The following is a 20,547-nucleotide window of genomic DNA, read 5'->3' as shown; positions in this document are numbered from 1 at the left end:
GGGTGATTTTTCAATTTGCATGATCTCTTTGAGATACAGCCCTAGAAGTGATATTGCTAAATCAAGGGGTATACATATGTTTATAGCCTTTTGGGCATAGTTCCAAATTTGATCTCCCTAATGGTTGGATCAGTTCACAATTCCACCAACAATGCATTAGTGTTCCAGTTTTCCCATATCTTCTCCAGCATTTATAATTTTCCTGTTTTGTCATGTTAGCCAATCTCTCAGGTGTAATGTGATACCAAAGAGCTGTTCTGATTTGCATTTCTCTAATCAATAGGGATTTAGAGCATTTTTATATGACTATAAATAGTTTTAATTTCTTCCTCTGAAAGCTGCCTGTTCCCATCTTCGACCATTTATCAGTTGAGGAATGACTTGTACTCTTATAAATTTGGCTCAGTTTTCTATATATTTTGGAAATGAGTCCTTTATCAGAGACACTGGTTATAAACATTCTTTTCCAGTTTTTTGTTTTTCTGAGTTTGTATCTTGAATAATCCTGCCACCACAGTGGCTTTTTATGGTAGGATTCTTTTTCTGTTTGCTCGTTCTTCTAGTTTAACTTCTTGACTTCAGACATGACATTAGGGCTAGACTCTGCATACTTCCACGAGGAATGTCTTAATTGAACTTGTATTTTCTTGGTTCTTTCTTCTGCTTTATTGTATATGTTGTGTTATTCTAGGATTTTGGGAGAACTCAGGTTAGTGACCCACAAGCTTTCAGTTCTCCCACAATGGTGAGATGCAGAACAAAGTTATGATTACTGGCATATTGTTCTTAATTTCATAAGTTCCTGACCTAGGTTTGGATCTAAGCAACACACCTATGGGCTTCCTCTGTTTGGAGTTCTAGAAGACTGTTACTGGTCTCAGTCACTATCAGTCATTTGGAAAGTTTTGCTGGTTCAGAGTCACAGAACTGTAGGACCCTCTTTGGTCTGGGAGTCCAGCTATGGTTATTCTTCTACAGGCTTCAGATTGAGCTTCTGTTTGAACTGAGACTCTGTTCTGCTTTTGTACTCAGAGACACACAGCTTCTGTTTGTTTCTTAACTTGATTCTCATTCCATGTACATCTTAAGACCCATGATTACTCTTTACCTTAGAAGATCATTCCTAGATGCAGGTCCTCTCTTCATTTCACCCCAGATTTGTGAGCCAGAACTGTGTAATGAGTGACAGAGATGCTAGTTGGCACCTGTTCCTACTTACTCCCTGCACAAGGTCAGGCCCTTCTGCTCTGTATTGGGGACATCTTCTTGTCCTAGTGCTCAGCCTCAATCACTGACAGAATGCTCTGCATGGAATGCAGAGGCAGACCTTGTCCCTAGGCCTCTCTGTCTTCCTATGATGACCTGGGATGAAAAAATGACTTGCTGTTATTTTTTTCTTGGATTTCTCCATCATGACTTAATCTAGTGCATTTTCTAGATTGATGTGGAGAAGTTACTGGAAAGAGCTTGGTTATCTCTCTTCCTGCTGCTTCATGATCTTTGTTATACCTCCCAAAATAACATTTTAAAATTTATTTTAGGGTCACAAGAAGGATAATGAAAAGAGTACTGCTCAAAACATCAAGAAGACTAAGTTCTATTCATAAATATGCCAGTAATTTGCTATGTGAACTTTGGCAAGCACTTACTATTTCTAGGCCTTCTAGTTTCCTAGAAATGGAAATAATGAAAATAATGCTTTTACTTATCTTATAAAGGGTTACTAAAAAGTACAGTGTGTTATAAAAAGTTTATTATCATTATTTTAAGACTTTACAAATTTATGGTTTCATAGGGATAAGCCACCAAATGAAATATATCATGACTCTTTAAAGAGTAGATGCTCTTTGTGAATTGTGTTGGTCAAAACATTCATCATCAATCTTCCAGTTATTAGTCTCTGCAGAAATATCTAAGCTCATCCTTAGATGAAAGATACACAATCTTTAACTGGGATTCTACAGAAAATCTTTCCAATTTGATAAGATCTCTCAGAACTTACACTTTCCTGGCATAGTCTTTGAGAATTCCAGATCACTTACGTGCTAAAAATATTAGACTAGGTCATTAGTGGGAGGTTATAATCATTATTATAATTATTTCTCTATTTTAAAAGAAAATTCTGAACAAATTATTGTTCTTCTCTGCCATGCTAGAAAATGATATTCAAGTATGTCTTAATTTATACATGCTACTAATTATCTTTAGTATGGTAACATCTTCAAAACACAACAGAAGGGTCATTTCAGATGAAAATATCAGACAGATTGTATTAACTTTAAGAAGTGAATATATACAAGAAAGGAAGATTCAAATATAAGAGAACTGATTGGTAGCCTTACATAAAATATATTAGTTCACCTGTAGTTTAAAAAAGTGAGGGGCATTATCATAATTAAATGATGCTAATATAAAATAGGCTTCAGTGAATCTGTCTTTCCTGAATTTTACACTTCTTTCCAATGCAGTGGGAGTCAGGAAATCTGGGTTTCAGCCACCACCCTCATAATGTCATTGATCCTCTTCAAGAATGAAGGATGGACAACAACAACAAAGAGGAAGATGTGCATCACACAAGGAAGGGCAGAACGAGGGTATCTGCTTTTCAATTGGTAGGGTAGAGTTACCTACATTGGATTTCATGGTAGGATATAAAAAATTTAAATTATCTGCCACTCAAAACATAATACCCAAAACAGAAGTTTAAAATGGGATTTATTTCTCTTTAATTTTTTAATTAAGTGATACAACAGTCAAGAGATCAGTCAAAGTACATAATTCGTCATAGTAAATAAACTTCAGCAGATGGGTAAATTAAATCACTTGGTGATTTGGTCATTTCTTGTTTTCTGGAATTTCCAATTGTTGGACAGTCTTTAATGCCTCCAAACAAAGGAGTACCCCTTTTCTTTAAAAAAAAATTTTTTTAGAAGCCAACATGGCAGATTAGAGGCAACTCCAGCTGAACTCTCTCAACATTCCCCTCCAAACAACTTTAAAATAACACCTCAAGTAAAATTTGGAATAGCAGAGTCAACTAAAGGTCAAGGTGAGACAATTTTCTGGTCTAAGATAACTTAGAACAGCAGGAGAAGTTTGTGACAGTGGTGTGGAGGGTCTCTCTAGAGCCCACACATGTAGCAGTAGCATCAGTGACTGCACCCACAGCAGCAGCTCTTAGCCCAGAGACAGTGAAAGGGTCAGAAAGAGATCACAGGGGAACCTTTGTTGGCACTGCCTAGAGCTAGCACTGGTTGGCAACTCTTTTGTGCCACACACAATTCTAGGTGACAGTGCCAAGGCAAAGAAAGTGTTAGAGCTCTTGTTGCAGGGAACCAGGGGTTCTTGCTGGTTAAAGACCAGAGTGCAAAATAGGAAAGCAGTAACCACACCTCTAACAGGATTACACCACCTTGGAAGCACCAAAATCTTGCTGATCCCATGCTCCCTAAAACTAGTTCTTAAAACAGCAGCACAAAACCCCTGAAGCTTAAGACAGTGCATCTCCTCCCCCACAATGAGCAGAATCCAACTTTTATGTAAAGTTTAAAGTCAAGAAATAGTCTAGGAAAATGAGCAAACCAGAAAAAATAGAATTTAACCATAAAAAACTACTATAGTGGCAGGGTAGACCAAGACATAAACTCAGAAGGAGACAACAGTGTGAAAACAGCTACAAACAAAACCACAAAGAAAAGTGCTAATTTGATCCAAAGTCAGAAAGAATTTCTGAAAGAGTTAAGGAAAGTATATAGAGAAAGAGTGATAGAGGAAAAATGGGAAAAGAAATGAGAGCAATGCAAGAAAATTATGAAAAGATAAACAATAGCTTTGATACAAGAGAAACAAAAAATACTGAAGAAAATGACAACTCGAAAAAAAATTGGCCTAATGGTAAAAAAAAAATTCATCGAAAAGCTCCTTAAAAAGGAGACTAGGTCAAATGTAAAAGGATATACCAAAAAAATCACTGAAGGAAAGAACACCTTAAAAAACAGAATTGGCCCAATAGAAAAAGAGGTATAAAATCCCCCTGAAGAAAATAATTTCTTAAAAACTAAAATTGGGCAAGCAGAGACAAATGACTCCACAAGACATCAAGAAACAGTAACATAGTCAAAATATAAGAGTACGTGAACTATGTAATTGGAAAAACAAATGACCTGGAAACTAGATCAAAGAGAGATAATCTGAGAATTATTGAACTGTCTGAAAGGTATAACCAAAAAAAGAACCTAGATATCAAATTCTAAGAAACTATTAAGAAAACTGTCCCAATATCTTAGATCCAGAGGCTAAAATGAAAAGTGAAAAAAATTATCATTCACCACCTGAAAGAAAACGCCAAATGAAAACTCGCAAGACAATAGTCCCAAAGTTAAAAAAAATAGTTCAGACAACCAGAAAAAAAATTCCAATATTGTGGAGCCATAGTAAGGATCACATAAGAATTAACAGCTTCCACATTAAAGGAGTGAAGGGCTTAGAATATCATGTTCTGGAAGGCAAAAGAGCTAGAATTACAACCAAGAATAACCCACCCAGAAAACCTGAGTACAATCTTACCAGGGGAAAAATAAACATTTAATGAAATAGAGGACTTTTAATAATACCTGATGAAAAGAACAAAGATGATTAGAAAATTTGACTTTTACATTCAAGCCTCAAGTGAAGCATAAAAAAATAAACATGTAAGAGAAATCATAAGGGACTCAATAAAGTTAAACTGTATACAGTCTGACATGTGAAGATTTTATATATATATATATATATATATAATACACACACATATATAATGTATATATATTTAAATATATATAACTCTTAAGAACTTTATCATTATTAAAACAATTAAAAGGAGTTTATGAAAACAGAGGACTTGGGTGTGAATTATGTTGGAATGGTTTCCAAAAAGCAAAAAACCTAATGTGGTGAAAAAGAGATATGCACTGGAAGAAGGGGGAAGGGAGAGGTAAAATGGGGGAAATTTTATCATATAAAAGAGAAACTCAAGGAAGAGCTTTTACAGTGCAGGGGCAAATGAGAGTGGTAGTGGGCAGTGCTTGAACCTTACTCTTATTGGAATTGGTTCAAAGAGGAAAGAATATACTCACTTTTGAATAGAAAAATAACTTACCTAATAGGAAAATGAGAGGGTAAGTGGATAAGAGAAAGGGGGGGGAATGATAAAAGCGAGGACAAGTTAAGGGAGGTAGTGGTTAAAAGTAAAATAAACTTTTGTGGAAGGACAGGATAAAAAGAGAAGAAACAAGAAAATGGAATAGAAGGAAATACATAGTTAGTAATCATAATTGTGAATGTGAATGAGTTGAACTCACCCATAAAACAGAAGCAGAGATCAGAAAGGATTAGAAACTAGAATCTAAAAATATGTAGTTTAACCAACAGACACAGTTGAAATAAAACCCTGGAACAGAATCTAATATGTTTCAAGTGAACGCAAGGTGGCAATCATGATCTTGGACAAAGCAAAAACAAAACCTGACCTAATTAAAAGGGATATTCAGGGAAGCTATATTTTGACAGACAATGAAGTGATATCAAAAAATTTTATGGCAAATTTCTTTGAAAAAAGCCTCATTTCTCAAATGCATACTGAGTATAGAACTGATTCAAATTTATAAAAATAGTAGCCATTCCCCAGTTGGTTGGTTGGTTGTTGTCCTTCATTCTTGAAGAGGACCAAAATGACATCACCATGATAAAATGAAGTTTCAATATGTAAGACTTTGATTGGTCAGACCAATATGAGCTTGAGTGATGTCCTTTGATTCATGCATAAATTGGATTTAAGTGAGGCAGAGTTGCATGGAGTCATCAACCTCATTCTCTCCTCCAGAGTCATCAAAGTCCAGTGGCAAAGCAGAATCAAGATGACTGGCAATGGCTCAGGATGCAGTGGGTGACCTTGGCGTTTTTGGTGTCTAATCAAGCTCTAAGCTAAGCACTCCACATCAACTGCCTTTATCCATTGGAACAAATTGTTCTCATCTGCCCATTCCTCCAGGGGAAGTCTTCACATGCTTGGGGTAGACACCCCTATAACTCACCAATGGATCTGAGATCCCTTTGTTACCCTCAGCCTGGTTTGGCCTGTCTGCCAAAACGGTTCACTGGGGTATAGCCACTGCGCATGCTGCAGCTTCTTGGAGTCACAGGTAAGAATTGGGTGGAACAGGTGGATACCAAAGGTGGAAAGAAGCCCTGAAAAGGACTTGGCAGTCATCACACCGAAGGTATTGGTCCTCCCTGAATACACCCTACACCCCCATTCCCCAATTAATAAATGGTCAAGGGACCTAAAGAGGCAGTTTTCAGAAGAAAAATCAAAGCTATCTGTAGTCATATGAAAAAAATCTTCTAAATCCATACTAATTAGAGAAATGCAAAGTAAAATTACTCTTAGGTACCAGCTTACACCTATCTGAAATGACTAATGCTGGAGGGGATGAGGGAAAAATAGGTACACTAATGAACTCTTGCAAAAGGGAACCAGTTCAACGATTCTGGAAAACAATTTGGAACTGAGCCCAAAAGGCTATAAATTGCATAAATTTTGACCTAGCAATACCACTACTAGGTCTGTATTCCAAAGAGACCAAGAGAAAAGGGAAAGGAGTTACATGTACAAAAATAGCAGCTCTTTTTATGGTGGAAAGAATTGGAAATTGAAGGGATGCTCATCGATTAGGAAATGGCTGAATAAGTGGTGGCATATAATTTTAATGAAGTACTATTGTGTCATGGGAAATCATGAGGGTGATGATTTCATAAAAATATGGCAAGACCTATATGAACTGATGCAAAGTGAAGTGAGAAGAACCAGGAGATGATTTTGCACAGTAAGAGCAATGCTTTAATGAAAATCAACTCTGAAAGACTTGACTATTCTGATCAATACAATGGTCCAAGTCAATTCAAAAGGACCCATGATGAAAAAATGCCATCCACCTCCAGAGAGAAAACTGATGAACTCAGACTGCAGACTGAAGTATACTTTTCTCACTTTATTATTTTTTGCTTTTTCTGAAATATGGGTAACATGGAAATGTTTTCCATGATTTCACATGTATAATTGATATTAAATTGCTTGCTTTTTCAGTGAGTAGGGAAAGTGGCAGGAGAGAGAAGATATGGAACTAAAAATTTAAGAAGAAAAGAATGTTAAAAACAAATAACAATTTAAAAAAAGTTTTAAAGTGACATTATCTATTTCTTACATTACCATATTATTCCAAGTATCTTTACTGTTTCCAGAGAGCTATTTCCTTATAACATATATAATTTTTTAAAGAGAGAATAAAAATGTATAGAACTGATCAATATACTGAAAAAGTCTGGAAACATGTGTGATGTGGACCTCCATAAAGGGGTAGGTTAGGGATATCTTCTCATATCTCTTAATTTGAGTTCTGCTCAATCTTTACAATTTTGGTACATTTACTTTTGATTTTTAGTATATAGTTATGCTTTCCAATTTTCATTACTGTAGTACTATCTCCTATCATCTATCTATCTATCTATCTATCTATCTATCTATCTATCTATCTATCTATCTATCTATCTATCTATCTATATTCCTTGGCTCTACTTACTCTCCATCAGTTCATATACATTGTTCCATGTTTCTCTGTATTCATTACACACATCATTTCTTACAACATAGCACATTAATATTTCATTACATTTATATTCCACAATTTGTTTAGCCATTACCTAATCTAAAAGCATTTACTTTGTTTCAAAATCTTAGCTGTCGCAAAAAGTTCTACTACAAATAATCGGGAGCATATGGGAACTTTCTTCTTCTCACTGGCTTCTTTGGGGTTTAAGCACCGTAACAGAGTCTCTGGTTCAAAGGATATGGACAACATTTATTTGCATAATTCCAAATTGCTTTCCAAAATGTTCCTACCATTTCAGAGTTCCTTCAACAATGGATTAGAGAGCTTATCCTTCCACAGCTCCACCAAAAGGAAATTTTGCCATTTTTTGTCATTTTTGCCAATTTTTAGAATGCAAGGTAAAATCTCAGGTTGTTTTCATTTGTTTTTAGTAATTTGGATAATTTTTTTCTTGTGATTGTGAATTCTTCTTTGAGAACCATTTGTTCATTTGCTCTGACCATTTATTGGGGAATGGATATTAGTAATATATACATACATACATATGTATATACATGTGTGCATATGTACATACATATGATTAAAAGACCTGCATGTATATTACCATTATATATGAATTACCTAATATAAAATATATGTCTATATATGTGTAATGTATACAAGTATGTATATATGACTAATATGTATGGGTTGTTTGCATACCTTCCATTGAAAACCCTTATCAAAGAAATCTGATATAAAAATAATTTCCCACTCAGCCACTTCCCTTCTTATCCTAGGCATGTTAATGTTGTTTGTACAGAAGCTATGTAGTTTTAAGCAAGCAAAGTTATTTATTTTATCTTTTGTAATTGTGTCTTTTATTTGGTTAAGAATACATCTTCTGCCTATATGAGAGGCATATGATCTACTCCTTTTCTATTCTTTTATACAGCATGATCTTTAACACTAAGGTCATGTACCTATTTAGAATTATTGTGGAATATGGTGGAAGGGTATTAGTCTAAGCTTAATTTCTCCCAGACTGATTTTTAGTCTTCCTAGCAATTTTAACAATAAAATAAAAAGGTTTTCCCTAGGTAATTTATGTTTTACACTTTACTAAATGCTGTGTTACTGAGTTCTTTGCTTCTGAATCTCCCTTGTCTAGTTTGTTCCACTGATCTATCACTATTCTATAAACTAATATGAAATGATTTTTGATAACTGCTCCATTTTAATATTGTTTGAGGTCTGGAAGTGCTATTCCCCCTTCATTTCTATGTCTTCTCATCATTTCTCTTAATATTCTAGATGTTTCATTTTTTCAAATGAATTTTGTTATTATTTTATTAAGTTCCATAAAGTATCCTCTTGACAATTTGATTCATATAGCATTAAAATTGTAAATTAATTTTGGTAATATTGTCATCTTAATTATATTGGGGCAGACTAGCCATGAGCATTGATATTCCTCCAGCTTTTAAAATATGTCTATTTCCTTAGGGAGTACTTTGTAATAGAATTCATACAAATCTTTTGTGTGCTATGGGAGGTTGATTCTTAGACATATTATGTATTCTATAAGTAAAAGAAAATGTTATTAATTTTTGAGGATTTTGGAGCCTGTAACTTTGTTAAAACTATTAATCGTTTCAATGAGTATCTTTGCAGACTCTCTGGGATTTTCCAAGCAAACCATCCCATCATCAGCAAAGTGGGATACGGTCTTTATGCTTTTAATTTCTTTCTCTTTTCTTACTGATGTTGCCAGCTGAGGAATGGACACCTTTGCTTCCCTCCTGTCTTTACTGGAAGTTTTTAGAGTTTACTCATAACTTATAACGCTTACTTTTAGTTTTAGAGAGATGCTTTTGTGATATTAAAAAGGTCCCTCTATGCCTTTAATTTGTAGGGTTTCTTGTTTTTTAACCACAAAAGTGCTGTGCCTTCTTAGAGGCCCTTTTCTGTCCTATTAAGATAATCATGTGCTTTAAGATGTTTGTTTTTAACATAATTAATTCTGTTGGTTGTTTTCTTAAAGTTGAACCATCCTTGAATTATTAGAATGAATCTCATTTGATCATAATGAATAATTTCTTGGATGAATCACTTTAGTATGATAGGATTTATTTAAAATATTTGAGTAAATGTTCATTAACTATAATAGTCTATAATTTTTTTTCTTATAGTGTATCTATCCGTGGTTTGAGTATTAAGACTACATTTGTTTCATAGAAGGATTCTAGTAATGTGCTTTCTTTCTCAGTTTTAAAAAGTAACTTGTGAAGAATTGGTACTAATGCTCTTTAAAAGTTTTATAGGAGCCTACAAATCTATTAGGCCCAGGAGTCTTTTTCCTTCCATTTTTTTTTCTTTTATAGCCATATCTGTTTACTTTGCTGAGATTGGGTTATTTAAGCTCTGTATTTAGTCTTCTGAGAGTTTAGGTATTTTATATTTTTAAGGTATTTTTTTCTTTTGTGTTCTCAGTTTTGCTGGCATATAACTATATGTAATAAATTTTGATTTTGATTTAATTTCTTCTAGTTTTGTTGTGATTTTACTTTTCTCATTTGCTATTTTATTGATTTTATTTTCTACTCCTTTCTTTTAAGTAGATTAGCTAAGGGTTTATTCAATGTATTAGTCTTTTCAAAGAACTAGCTTGCAATTTTATGTCCATTTTTTCATTTCCAACTTACCTATTCCCCTCTAAATTTTAATGTCTCCTCTTTTGTGCATCTTTAAATTTTGTTTGTTTTCTATTTTTAAATGCACATTGAGTTAACAAATCATCTTTTTTTTCTATTCTGCTAATAGAAAGAAAGAAATATAATTTTCCTCCTGAGAACTGCTTTAGCAGCAACTCAGAAATTTTGGTAAGTTGTTTCATGATTATCATTTTTTACTTAATAATTAGTTATTTCTGTTGTTTCTTCTTTGACCCACTCATTATTTAGTATTTGATTAAGTCTTAATTTGGGTTTGTAACTTTTGTTTGCTAGCATGATTGCAACTCCTGATTTTTAGATTCACTTGATACATAGTATTTTTTTCCATTTCCAGAATTTTATTTTGTATATATCTGTTTTGTGAATGTGCTTATTGCAAGCAGATGATTTTGGGGTTTTTCTATACAATCTATCACTTTTTCATTTTATAGGATCATTTAATTCATTCATATTAAGTTTTTTTTTTTGCTTCACCTTTTCTAGGCTGTCCTTCACTTTTGTGTATATACATTCCCAATCTATTGTTCTCTCATTCATATCTTTGGTGAGGCTTGCCGTTGTCCATTCATGTTTTTCTATTTTGCTCATTATTTTTGCTGTGTAAACCATAAATTCTGCTTTCAAAATCCTCATTTGACTTTTAAACTCCTTAGGAACAGCATATTGTGGGTCCACGTTCTCAAATGTCACAGATTCCTAAAATATTGAATTTTCCAGTTGTTTTGCAGTATTTAGATATCTAAATCCCTTTGCCATATCTGGAGGTATTCTGTTTATTTTTCTTGTTGATTTATCTATGTTTACAGTCTTTGACTTTTTTCCTTCCTGAAATCATTGATGCTTTTTCCCCCCTAATTTTTCTCCTATCCATAAGTCTGATAGGTGATATATTCCACCCTCTTATTTTCCTTGCCAGTTAATTTCTGACTCCCTCTCCTTTGACTGTGATTTCCTTGGGAGCTAGATCTCAAAATGTCTCAACTTCCTCTCACATTGGATAATTCAAGACTCACCACTCTAAGTCTCTGCCCAAGTGATTTTTGGGTAGTTAGAACTAATCTCAGCTGGATGCTGTGCTCCTTCCCTCAGGCCTAGTGTGCTGCATGACTTCCCACATACTTGGTATCCTGTCCTGGTGACCTGTTCCACTTCCTCTGTTCCTCAGTTCTCTGGTTGAGAGATGGCAGTTCAAGGTTTGTTTTCCCTGGCATTGCAAGGACATTGCTTTGCAGCATAGGAACTTCCAGGTTATAGCTCCTGGTAGATTTTTGCTTTTGTAGCCAAGCTGGCTGTTGATCCCTGGACAAACTTCTACAGCCCAGAGCCACAGCCTCCATTGCACTGGAAAGAGGAAGTGAGGACCAGGGTGTAGGGTGCTCTTTCCTTCAATCTTGGTTGAGTGTTACATCCCTCTCCCCTCCACACACCACATACACACAATGTCCTGTTCTGTTGCCCTGTTCTGTGCCCTCTCTTCCTTAGTTCTTTGGCTCGATATCAGCAGTTTGGAGCTTTGCAGTGCTGATGTTATAAGGTTGTGGCCTCTAAAAGGCTTTTGCTCCTGCGAGGCTAAAGTCAACTGCCTGAGCTAGCCAGGGCAAATTTTCATAGCCTAGGACAGAGGTATCCATGGCACATCCATCCCTTTAAAAAGGGAGAAGAAACTGTTATAAGGCTATGGTATTTCTTCAGTCTGCTTGCGTAGACCAGTACACTGTCAGTAGTGTGAAAGGTAAGGGAAGGTTGCTGAGTGAGTTCAGGGTCAATGAGACTCAATTCATAGGTTTTGGAGGAGTTTGTTTGCTTTCTTTTGAATTCTGGGTGTCCTAGACCATGGAGGCAGATAATCTTGCTTTATGTTTTGTGCAGAGTAAATTGAGGGCATGCCCCTAAATGATTTTAAGTTATGAATCCTATGACCTGGGATTTTCCATAATAACAAAACTAGTAATTGTCAGAGGATATGAATTCAAGTCTCTTGACTCTAAGTTTAATGCTTAAAATGATGGAAGCATTCTTATGTCCCTTATCTACTACTTATATTTAAAAACCCCCAACAACTAAGGTTATCTATTTCTTTTAGAAAAGATATTCTACCTTGGTTCAACAATGCATTAAATATCTATATTAGTGGAAAAAATAAATTATAACCAGTTTTCCAATTGTTCAATTACCCAAGCAATCCAGAAGAGAGTAGTGTATGTGAAAAGTAGAAATTAAGTTTTTCATTACCATTTCCAAACTTTAGATTATTTCTTAGAAATTGAGCATGATTTACCCTTACCTTCCTGCCCATCATTATTTTCTGAAAGAATTAACCTCTTGAGATAAGGTAAAAGGTAATGAATACAGATTAAATGTGACCCTTGCCAATAAAATTTTTTCTTACCTTCCATTGGGCCAATCTGATTGGTCATAGCATATCTAAGCACTTTTTCTTCCTCATCATATAAAGCAAAAACACGATCCACATTTAGCTGCTGAGTTCTAGGAACAATCCTGGGATTAGAAGTATGATTACAGTCTTGGTAAGTAATATTCTGGTGTAAGTGATAAGAAAATGTTTGGTTGATTTCACCAAATGAAAGATAATATTCTCTGGAGGTTGTAGAAGTCACAGCTGCAAAGTAAATGTTAAAATTGTTAAATAAAGAACATTCTTTTAGAAGTAGCTCTTTGAATCTGGTGCAAGTTATTCTAATTTTTAAAACATGTGGTTAGTTAGGAAACCTACAACCCAAAATAAAGGACACAGAAATTACACCAAATCAGCATACTGAATATTTTACAATGTAAAAGAAAGAAAAAGCACTGCAGGGTACAGTGTTTTGAGATCAATATTTCTTTTAGCATTATAGAGATTTAAGCAAGTCTGAATAAGCAATGGAGAGAAGAAAAATTATCCTTTTTTGATTTGAGCAGTGTTTTAGCAAGAATCTATCTCTGAAAACACAATTCATGATTATTCTGCCTTTTAATTATCATAAAGGTTAATCAGATAGTAACCGATTCATGCCCTCTACCTCTCATTCTCTCCTCTCAGGATGAAGTTAATCATCTCTACATACAGGATGAAAGAACAATAAGAGAAGTTACAATGTAAACAGGGCTACCTATGACAGCTCTGGTCAAAACTTTCTGTAATTATTAGCTTAAAACAAATTTTTAGTATTAGTTGTGAACTTAATTATCCTTATATTCTGAAGCCCAAAGCAACATAAAATTAAGTGATTATATTTTCTGTTTAAAATCAGAGGCTATCAGACAGAGAACATTACTGTTTTTGAATCGTAACATTTAAGATTTCATCTGACATGCAGCATATGTACAATAATAACAAAAAAAGTTATACATACCCAAATCAGTGTAGTGGTAAATCTCATTGTATGGTGCAATGTGGGCTGTAAAATTTTCTGGAATGAAAGGCACTTGGCCTTCAATATTTGTCTTAACACTTAGGTAGTTTTCTGAATCAAGTCCTTCAGCAATGTGAGTAATATGAACTCTCTCTTCTCCTGGGTAGAAGGTGATGTCCATGTGATTACTGAAGGTAGCACCTTTTAATAGATAGAAGAAAAAAGAGGTAGCAAAAGAGAGAAATAGAAATAATTCTTGCTCAGCTCTTTGCATTTCTTTTACATTTCAGAAATAACTAAGATTATCAGAGAGTTAATATAAAACAATCAATTGTTGGAGAAGGGTCAAAATGATGAAGTGGTAAGCAGTACAGAGAGCTTCCCTCCATAAAACTTCTTTAAACAGATCACGAAAATGTACCAGATCAATTTCTGATAGAGAAATCTAGAGAAAATCACAATTAGTTATTTGTTTAGCCAAGCTCAGCTTAAGGAGACAGACACTAGGGATGGGAAAAACCAGGAGTAAGCTACAGGAACACTCAAGCACCCAGGGAGAAGGTGTGCATAGATAGGAAGAAGACTCCTACTGATACCAAGGTACCCTTAGACCCACACTCAGGCACTGGAATTAATATAGGTAAGAAGTGACGACTTTGTCATCCACTACACAGTTCTAGATCCAGAGAGAACTGAGAAGAGAACCTGAAGTAGGAATCATGTTCCTAAGTATGGGGGTGCTAGGTTGTGTACTGAGAAAGCAGGAAGTAGAAAAGCTAGCACAAATAGTGTGACTCAGATCTCAGGTGCAGAGCATGATGTTATTTCTAGTCTTTTGACCAAACTGCAGAAGAATAAACAGGGAAGAATACCAAATAATAGTATATTTGTACACAGCCTATAACTCTAGTAATATGAAAAATTAGTTTTCCAATGGGATGATAGGAATTGATTTCAGCAGTGATCTAATATTGCTCATACTCAAAGTTTAGGAACTAGCAGAGGGTTATGGAGCCTGCGGGTTAACAATCAGACTTTTCCCTGATCACTTAGGACCACTGAAAGCTGGCAGAACCTCACCCTATCCCTGAGATCCTAAAATAATGCAATACTCAATACACTAAGAAAGCAGCAACAGACCAGAGGTGGAGAACCTGTGACCTTGAGGCCACATGTGGTCCTCTAGTGTGGCCCTTTGCTTGAATTCAAAAAGGGCCACACTTGAGGACCTAGAAGGCCATATATTGCCTCAAGGCCACAGGTTCCCCACCACTGAACCAAGCCACTCTCTAGCCCAACCTTAATATCAAGTTCAAAGTCAAGCAGTAGGTTGGAAGAATGGGCAAACAAACTAAAAAGAATCCTTTCATAAACAGTTATTATTTTGGCAAGAAAGTTCAAGACACAAACCCAGAAGAGAATGACTCCAAAACATCTCTACAAAGTCTCAAAGAAAAACAAAACTTAGGCACAAAGTCAACTAGAATGCCTGCAAGAAATGTAAAAAGAGCAAAACACTTAAAAGGAGAGGGGGTAAGAGAAATGAAACAACTCAAGGAAATGAATAAGAAAAGAAGTGAGAGCTATGGAAGAAGAAGTGGAGGGAATTAAGGTTTGGCATAAGAGTCATAATACAATGTGAAACAACAAACTTCCTGAAAATTAGAATGAACCAAATAAAATAAATGACTCCATGAGGCAGCAATAAATATTAAAACAAAGTCAAAAGACTGAAAAAATATGAAACATCTGACAGGAAAGACAAGTAACCCAAAAAACATATTGAGGAGAAAAATATAAGAATCATTAGACTCTCTGAATGCCATGACCAAAAAAACCTCCCCAAAACCTACAATCTTATTTTAAGACATTTGAAAATCTCCCAGATCTCTTAGAACCTGAGGGCAATGTAGAAATAGAAAGAATCCACTGGTCACATTCTGAAAGAAACTCCAAAACAAAAACTCCTAGAAATATTATATCACAAAACCAGTTTCTAGGCCATAGAAAAAAATGATATAAATATCTAAACAGACAGAATTCAAGTACCAAAAAACCAAAGTCAGGATCATACATGATTTAACTCATGGATTTAACATGATAAAAACATAATACAAGAGATTAGTACTAAGCAAAACAAACTCTAAGTACATACAAATATATTTATGGCTCTTTTTTACTTTTTATAATTTAATATTTTATTTTTCCCCAATTACATGTAAAATTGTTTAAAAATTTATTTAAAAAAATTTTTGAGTTTGAAATTCTTTCTTACTCCCATACTCCTAATGGAGAAGGCAAGAAATTTGATATGGGTTATACATGTGGAGTCATGAAAAACATATTTCCATGTTAGTTGTGTGGTAAAACAAAACACAGATAAAAAATATCAAGAAAAATAAAGTAAAGAAAAAGTGTATTTCAATATGCACTCAGACTCTATCAGTTTATTTCTGGCTATTTTTCATCCTAAGTCCTTCAGAACTGTCTTTGATCACTGTATTGTTGAGAAAAGATGAGTCATTCATAACTGATTATCATATTCTATTGCTGTTACTGTATACAATGTTTCCTGGTTCTTCTCATTTCACTCTGTATCAGTTCATGTAAGTTTTCCCAGGTTTTTCTGAGAGCATTTTGCTCGCCACTTCTTATAGCATAATAATATTCCAACACAATCATATATGACAACTTGTTCAGCCATTCCCCTGTTGACAGACATTATGGCTCTTTTTGAGGTGGCAAACAATGAGAATCTGGGGGGAATGTTCAAAATTGTAGAATTATTTAACAACTTATGATATACAAATGTTAGGCAATATTTGGAATAGTACTGGACTCTTCTTATAGTAATGACCAGTCATTATTCTAGATCATGAAACATACTATTCACTTAGATGAAGGACTCAGAATGCAGAAGGATTCAATTTTTTTTTGGATATGTCCAGTGTAGAAATTTGTTTTGATTGACTACATGCTTGCAGTGCATTTTGTTTCTCTTATGTTCTCATATGAGGGAGGTGGTTGGAGTATGTGGATGAGAATTTGGATTCTGGCTGATTAAAACAAATACAATATTTTAGTAAAATATTAGATTTTAGTTTAATAAATTCTAATTAATTTATTATGATTAAAAAGGTTGATACCCTCATATCTGTACAGTGGTTTATTTTCCATGTAGAAGACATCTTTTGCAGAAGAAACTCAATAGACTATATTTTGCTTTCCTTTTTAGTTTTCAATTCTTCTAAAATCTAAACTTGTTGTCCAGTCATTTTTCATTCATGTCTGATTCTCTGTGACCCCATTTGGGGTTTTCTTGGCAAAGATACTGGAATGATTTGCCATTTCCTTCACCAGCTCATTCTTCAGATGAAGAAACTGAGGCAAACAGGGTCAAGTGACTCACCCAGGATCTCAGAACTAGTAAGTGTGTAAAGTCAGATTTGAACTTAGGAAGACAAATCTTTCTGACACTAAGCCCTGTACTCCATCCCCTCTGTCACTTTGCTGCCCCCAAAATATAAACTATTGTTTTGAGAAAGAAAAACCAAAATATTAAAAACATGGAGGTCCTGGGATTTCCATGAGGCAAGATGGCAGAGTAAGCCATAAATTGCTGTTATTCTCTCATATTCACTTCTCCAAACCCCATAAAATAGCACTTGAGAAGAAATCCTGGAACAGCAGAGCCAGCAGAAAGACAGGGTGGAGTAGTAGTCTTTTAGCCCAGGCACCTTGGAGGCCCAGCAAAAAAGTCTATCTCAGGTAAAAGGGGAGTGCATTCCAGGACAGGAAGCATCCCAGCAAACCAGCACCAAGTCCTACCTCAGCAAACTATTGGGACATTCTGAGTCCCAGTGGGGTGGAGTAGGCAGACACCAACACCATGACCCCCCACATGCCTTAGCATAGCCAAGCAGGGGAATCCATAGACTCCAGCTCAGAGAACCACCACATGTTTTGGTGCAACCACAGGTGGACAGACCTCCATATGCATCAGGACAGCCCAGGGCAGGTAGGCATCCTCCATTGTCTAGACCTCTCCCTGCTTCAGTGCAGCACTGGGGAAATGAAGAAAAACCTCACCTGGCCTCAGCACATACCAGAAACCACCATTAGGACCTCAGCTCGGCACAAGGTAAGCTGCCAGACCCCTACAGTCTCCAGCTGCCAGAATCTGAGGCCCCAGGACGTAAAGCCAGGGATCAGGTCCCTGTCCCCCAGCACAAAAATCTTGGGACACTGGCCCCTGTGATCCAGCAGGAGAGTTCAACTTTAAAAGCCAAGAAATAGGCAGAGATGAGCAAGAAGCAAAAACAAACATTGACCATAGAAAATTATGGTGACAGGGAAGATCAAAACACAAACTCAAAAGAGTACAACATTGTCAATATACGTACATCTGAAAACTCAAAGGGGAATATGAATTGGTCCAAAGACCAAAAAGCCTTCTTGGAAGAGTTCAAGAAGGATTTTAAAAATCAAATAAGAGAGGTAGAAGGAAAAATTGGGAAGAGAAATGAAAAGTATGAAAGAGTCTGGAAAAGGAAGGACAAAATAGACCGAAGAAAATAATTCCTTAAACAAAAACAATTGGCCAACTGCAAAAAAAATTCACAGAAGACCTTCTTAAAAGGTAGAATTGGCCAAATGGAAAAGGAGGTACAAAAGATAATTAAAGAAAATAATTTCTTAAAAATCAGAATTGGGCAAGTAAAAGTTAATGACTCTATGACACATCAAAAATCAGTCAAACAAAATCAAAAGAATAAAAAAAACAGAAGAAAATGTAAAATACCTCATTGGAAAACCAAATGACCTGGAAAATAGATCAAAGACAGATAATTTTAAAAATTACTGGTCTACCTGAAAGCCATGATCAAAGAGAGAGCCTGGGCAGCATCTTTCAAGAAATGATGAAGGAAAACTATCATGAGGTCCTAGAACTAATGGGTAAAAGTCATTGAAAGAAACCACCTGTCACCTCCTGAAAGAGATCCCAAAATGAAAACTCCAAGGTATATTGTGGCTTAATTCCATAATTATCAGATCTCTCAGTCAGAAGGAAACAATTTAAATATCTTGAAGCCACAGTCAGGATTAAACAAGACTTAGCAGTTTATACATTAAAGGACTGGAGGCCTTGGAATATGACTTTCCAGAAGGCAAAGGGGCTTGGATTGCAACCAAGAAACAACTGCCCAACAAAACTGAATTCAGGGAAAAGATGCACATTTAGTGAAATAGGGGGACCTTCAGTTATTCTTGACGAAAAACCAGAGTTGAACAGAAAATTCAATCTTCAAATACATGACTCAAGAAAAACAAAAAGGTAAGTAGGAAAGAAAAAAAAACACATTATTCAATAAATTTAAACTGTTTACATTCCTGCATGGGAAAATGAGAGTTGTAACATATCTTTATCAGAGTATTTAGAAGGGGTAAGCACAAGCAGAGGGTATGAACATAAGTTGGCTTTATATGATCACAAAAATATTAATTAGGGGTTTAAAAATAGATTGTACTGAGAGAAAAAGAAAGGAGGTAGAAAAGGGTAAATTATATCATATGAAGAGGTGTAGAGAACTTTGAGGGGTTTTAAAGAGCCCCTGATCAAGAGTTCCCCTCCTCCAAGGGAGAATAATAGCTGACTTGAGAAGTTAAGTGATATGTTGTTCTCAGGTGCTCGTCCTTGAATTCGGGTGTTGAAGCTCCAGGAGACAAGGCCCCTGCTATACAGGATAACATTCTGATAAAGAGGCCTTGAAGCCTCCCTTTCTACTTATCACCATCTGCTCTGTTTCATGCTTCAATCACTACTTTTATGATTTTTTACTATTTAAGCATCCCAATTCCCTGAATTATTGGCTCAGTATGTCCAGAATAAACTCAGCTCGTTCAGACTGCTGTGTCCCACCTGTCTTTTCATCCTTCCTCTGTGAGCCCGTAACCGCCCTGGACCTGCTGGACTGCTCTGGCTGCAGCAAAGAGGAACAAAGACCTATTACAGTAGAGGAAAGAAGGGAGAGATACAAGCACTGTTTGAACTTTACTGTCATTGGATTTGGCTCAAAGAGGGAATAAAAAACACATTCAATTGGTTATAGAAATCTATCTTACTCTGTATGGAAGTAAGAGGGAAAAGGATGAAAAGGGAAGGGAATGGACAGAAGGTAAGGGAGGAGAGAGGGAAAAAGCAGTAGGAGAAAGTGGAAAGAAAAGGGAAGGGACTGATAGAAGAGTGGACAGATTGAGGCAGACAGTGGTCAGAAGCAAAACACTGGTAAAGAAGAAAAGGAAGAAAGGAGAGAGAAAAATATAAATGGGAGGAGGGAGAGGAATAGGATGGAGAGAAAGACACAGTACTCATAACTGTGAATGTGAATGTGATGAACTCTCCCATAAAATGGAAGTGGATAGTAGAGTGGATTAAAAATCAGAATCCTACAATATGTTGTTTATAAAAAACATATGTGAAGCAGAGAGATACACAAAGAGTAAAAGGTTCAAGTAGAATATATTATGCTTCAGTTGAAGTTAAAAAAAAAAGCAGGGGTGGGAATCCTGATCTCAAACAAAGCAAAAGCAAAAATAGATCTAATTAAAAGAGATACATCTTGCTAAAAGGTACCATAGACAGTGAAGTACTATCAACGCTAAATATATATTCACCAAATGGTATAGTATCCAAATTCTTAGAGAAATTAAGGAAGCTACAGAAAAAATAGACAAGAAAACTATGAGTGAGGGATCTCAACCTCCCCCTCTCAGAGCTAGATAAATCTAACCACAAAATAAGCAAGAAGTTAAGGGGTGAATAGAATCTTG

The 20,547-nt window shown here is 35.5% G+C and overlaps 1 protein-coding gene across 2 annotated transcripts in view; it reads right to left on the bottom strand.

The window, feature by feature from the left end:
• The window catches only part of NID2 (nidogen 2), a 119,124-nt gene that overhangs the window by 46,310 nt on the left and 52,267 nt on the right, over positions 1-20,547 (bottom strand). For both annotated transcript variants that reach the window (XR_011971808.1, XM_072629712.1), the window contains exons 7-8: positions 13,717-13,917; positions 12,750-12,980 (exon numbers count right to left, since the gene is read on the bottom strand). Coding sequence is in view for 1 of the 2 variants with exons in the window: in XM_072629712.1 (XP_072485813.1) it covers positions 12,750-12,980; positions 13,717-13,917 (432 nt within the window). In the remaining variant the exon portion in view is untranslated. The remainder of the gene's footprint in view (positions 1-12,749; positions 12,981-13,716; positions 13,918-20,547) is intronic.

Source organism: Notamacropus eugenii, chromosome 1 (genome assembly GCF_028372415.1).
Source record: "Notamacropus eugenii isolate mMacEug1 chromosome 1, mMacEug1.pri_v2, whole genome shotgun sequence".
NCBI classification, from domain to species: Eukaryota; Metazoa; Chordata; class Mammalia; order Diprotodontia; family Macropodidae; genus Notamacropus; species Notamacropus eugenii.
The sequence above is the reverse complement of the archived record's forward strand: the minus strand, read 5'-3'. Positions and strand labels throughout refer to the sequence as shown.